Source organism: Gymnoscopelus braueri (assembly GCF_963280865.1).
Source record: "Gymnoscopelus braueri genome assembly, contig: SCAFFOLD_55, whole genome shotgun sequence".
Taxonomy (NCBI): Eukaryota; Metazoa; Chordata; class Actinopteri; order Myctophiformes; family Myctophidae; genus Gymnoscopelus; species Gymnoscopelus braueri.
Window position 1 is genome coordinate 375,001 of NW_027660884.1, and position 3,961 is coordinate 378,961.

The following is a 3,961-nucleotide window of genomic DNA, read 5'->3' on the forward strand; positions in this document are numbered from 1 at the left end:
AGGATTCTGTCCCACAACCTGGCAACCCGGTGTGTCTCAGTCATTAGACTCTACAGCCTGTGAAGGAGGAAGCGTTTAAAAACATTCAGTAAAACATTAATAATAGTTTATATGAATGTTTTGGTCTCTTTATGGAACAACGACGACGCTCAGGCTGTGTTTAAATGTTTAAATGTTTAAATGTTTAAATGCATTAAAACAGATTCTCTACTTGTTGGATTTAAAGAGGATTTTACTGGCGGATCTTCTGGGAGTTTGTTGTGTTTTTTTTTAATATAATATTTTTATATGATTATGGAATAAACAGAAGGTGAACATTAAGGCTTGATGTTGAGGTGAGAGGATTTATTAGTATTAATATTTATTATAGTATTAATAGTTCCTCCATAGACGTCATGCTGCCGTTCAGCGCCGCCGCCACGCCGAGCAGGAAGAGCAGCCCGACGGGGCAGGGGAGCTCCTTCAGGTCCGTGGAGACACACACACACACACACACGCGCGCACACACACACACACACACACACACACACACACACACACACACACACACACACACACACACACACACACACACACACACACACACACAACACACACACACACACACACACACACACACACACACACACACACACACGAATACGCATTAAAACAGTAAAATAATGTCATTAAAAATGATTTTAAAAAAATCTAACATTTTCAATGTATATATTTTTTAAATTCTACATATGTTAGATCTAGCTATATGACTATATTACTATAAATGTTTGTAATATAAATATTGCTATATATATATATAAAGCAGATCAAGCTCGCATCGCCTGACAGAGCTTGTAGATCTGCTGTTTTTGAATAGCCAACATTATAAATGGATATAGTGATTAAAATGATTATGATGCTGTATTAACTACTTAAGCTGGGGACCCCCTGGAACACCCCCCCCCCCACCCTGCTGGGGACCCCCTGGAACCCCGCCCCCCCCCCACCCTGCTGGGGACCCCCTGGAACCCCCACGCCCCCACCCACCCCCCCCCCCAGCAGGGTTGGTTCCATGTGTACACTCTCAGAGTTACAGACCCATAAGGGTCCATTTGGTTCCATGTGTACACTCTCAGAGTTACAGACCTGTAAGGGTCCATTTGGTTCCATTTGTACACTCTCAGAGTTACAGACCTGTAAGGGTCCATTTGGTTCCATTTGTACACTCTCAGAGTTACAGACCCATAAGGGTCCATTTGGTTCCATTTGTACACTCTCAGAGTTACAGACCTGTAAGGGTCCATTTGGTTCCATTTGTACACTCTCAGAGTTACAGACCTGTAAGGGTCCATTTGGTTCCATTTGTACACTCTCAGAGTTACAGACCCATAAGGGTCCATTTGGTTCCATTTGTACACTCTCAGAGTTACAGACCTGTAAGGGTCCATTTGGTTCCATTTGTACACTCTCAGAGTTACAGACCTGTAAGGGTCCATTTGGTTCCATTTGTACACTCTCAGAGTTACAGACCTGTAAGGGTCCATTTGGTTCCATTTGTACACTCTCAGAGTTACAGACCTGTAAGGGTCCATATTGAACATGTTAAAAGCGTATCTGCTATTTTCATTATATTTTAAAAAGATCTTAAGAGGTTAATTCATAAATCATAATGTACTTTTTCCATTCCTAGAAACATAGTGGAGTCAAAGGTACATTATTAGTCTTTGGGATCTGGTGAAAGTTCATTATAGAGAACTCTCTAAGCTAAATGAGGATGAGACAGAAGTTCTCATAATTGGTTCTAGTGAGCAGAGAGAATCAATAATAAGTAGACTCTGTAACCTGACTGTAGAAAGTAACACTACTGTAAATATATTATTATTGATTCTGAATTGTATTTTAATACACACATTAGTCATGTTACCAAGATTGCCTTCTTTCATCTGGGAAATATCGCACGAATTAGAGCCTATCTGTCGTTGGACGATGCAAAAACATTGATCCACACTTTTGTTTTCTCTCGGCTTGATTACTGCAACGCACTTTACTCTGGCCTGCCAAAGAAAACAACTGACAGATTACAACTTGTTCAAAATGCGGCAGCCAGAGTTTGAACTAAAACTAAGATGAGAGAAAATATGACTCCGGTTCTAGCTTCACTACACTGGCTCCCGGTTGTTTCTTAGGATTGATTTTAAAATTATTTTACTAGTTTATGAAGCTCTAAATGGTCTGGCTCCTTCCTACCTCTATGACTGCCTAGAGAGAGATATGTTCTAAACCGGCCCCTCAGGTCTTCTAGCGCTGACCTGCTCGAGGTGCCTACAATGACATAAAAAACGGTGAAGCAGCATTCTGCTTCTACGGACCGACAGCGTGGAATAAACTCCATTACACCTAAGACAGGCAGCCTCTGTGGATAGCTTTAAAGCACAGCTCAAGACCTACTTCTTCACTCTTGCCTTCAGTTTTTTTTCCCCTAAATCTCTGTGTTGTTATTCATGTCCTCACTGTTGCTTGATTCACTGCCTTTTTGTTTTGGCCATTATTTTAATGCCATTATTATTGCTTTTCTGTAAAGCACTTCTGCTTTATTCATTTTTATTTTGCTCTGGAAAGCACTTTGAGCTGCATTCATGTCATGAAAGGTGCTACATAAATAAAGTTTATTATTATTATTACTAACTTATCCAAAACATACTCATACTCAAGTAAAAAAACATACTAAAAAAACATATACTAACAATACTCAAGTAGACCTCCCTAGGGAGACGCTCAGGAGGCGTCCGTACTAGACGCCCCGAACCAACCGCCTTTTAGCTGGCTCCTCTCCAATTGAAGGAGCATCATTTGAATCTTAGTGTTTAATACAATTCTCCTCTCCTCTCCTCTCCTCTCCTCTCCTCTCCTCTCCTCTCCTCTCCTCTCCTTCCTCTCCTCTCCTCTCCTCTCCTCTCCTCTCCTCTCCTCTCCTCTCGTCCCTTCCTCTCCTCTCCTCTCCTCTCCTCCTCAGGCTGACAGAGAAGTTCATTCTCCTCCTGGTCTTCTCAGCCTTCATCACACTGTGTTTCGGAGCCATCTTCTTCCTCCCCGACTCGTCCAAGCTCCTCCACGGAGTGTTCTTCTCCTCCTCTCGCTCCTCCTCCTCCTCCTCCTCCTCCTCCTCGGTGGAGACCAACACAGGCAGCGGTACGGAGGCGGGAGGAGGAGGGGCCGACGGCGGGGGGGCGGAGCCCAGGGTCCTGGCTAAGATCAAGAAGGACCACGCCCTGGCCCTGCTGGAGGCCAAAGACACTCTGCAGAGGAGAGCTGAGGACATCCAGCAGGACATCCAGGAGGACAAGGAGCGTCTGGCCAAGGAGAAGAAGGAGAGCGTGGCGGCGGGGTTACCTCTGCTGGGGGGCTACCAGAGGCCCCCGGGGGCCACGGGGCACCAGCCTGTGGACCCCGAGACCCAGGAGAGACGAGCCAAGGTCAAAGAGGTGAGACACGCCCACTGCCTGCTCTGTCTGATGAGTGTGTGACGGTACTACTCTGTTTGATGAGTGTGTGACGGTGCTACTCTGTTTGATGAGTGTGCTGGTATTCAGACGGTACTACTCTGTCTGATGAGTGTGTGACGGTGCTACTCTGTCTGATGAGTGTGCTGGTATTCAGACGGTACTACTCTGTTTGATGTGTGTGCTGGTATTCAGACGGTACTACTCTGTTTGATGTGTGTGCTGGTATTAAGACGGTACTACTTTACTTGATGTGTGTGTGCTGGTATTAAGACGGTACTACTTTACTTGATGTGTGTGTGCTGGTATTCAGACGGTACTACTTTATTTGATGAGTGTGTGTGTGCTGATATTCAGACGGTACTACTCTGTTTGACGAGTGTGCGTGTTCACTGCTGGTATTCAGACGGTACTACTCTGTTTGATGATTGTCTGTGCCCACTGCTGGTATTCAGGCGCTACTACTCTGTTTGAAGTGTGTG

The 3,961-nt window shown here is 44.7% G+C and overlaps 1 protein-coding gene across 1 annotated transcript; it reads left to right on the top strand.

Annotated features, from left to right (window-relative positions):
• Window positions 1-73: 73 nt before the first annotated feature.
• LOC308081092 (mannosyl-oligosaccharide 1,2-alpha-mannosidase IA-like) lies at window positions 74-3,503 on the top strand (the record flags this gene model as incomplete). The annotated part of the gene is made up of 2 exons (XM_080457489.1): window positions 74-466; window positions 2,993-3,503. The coding sequence occupies exons 1-2, from the start codon at window positions 396-398 to the stop codon at window positions 3,501-3,503; spliced, it is 582 nt and encodes a 193-aa protein (XP_080313615.1). The 5' UTR covers window positions 74-395.
• Window positions 3,504-3,961: the final 458 nt, after the last annotated feature.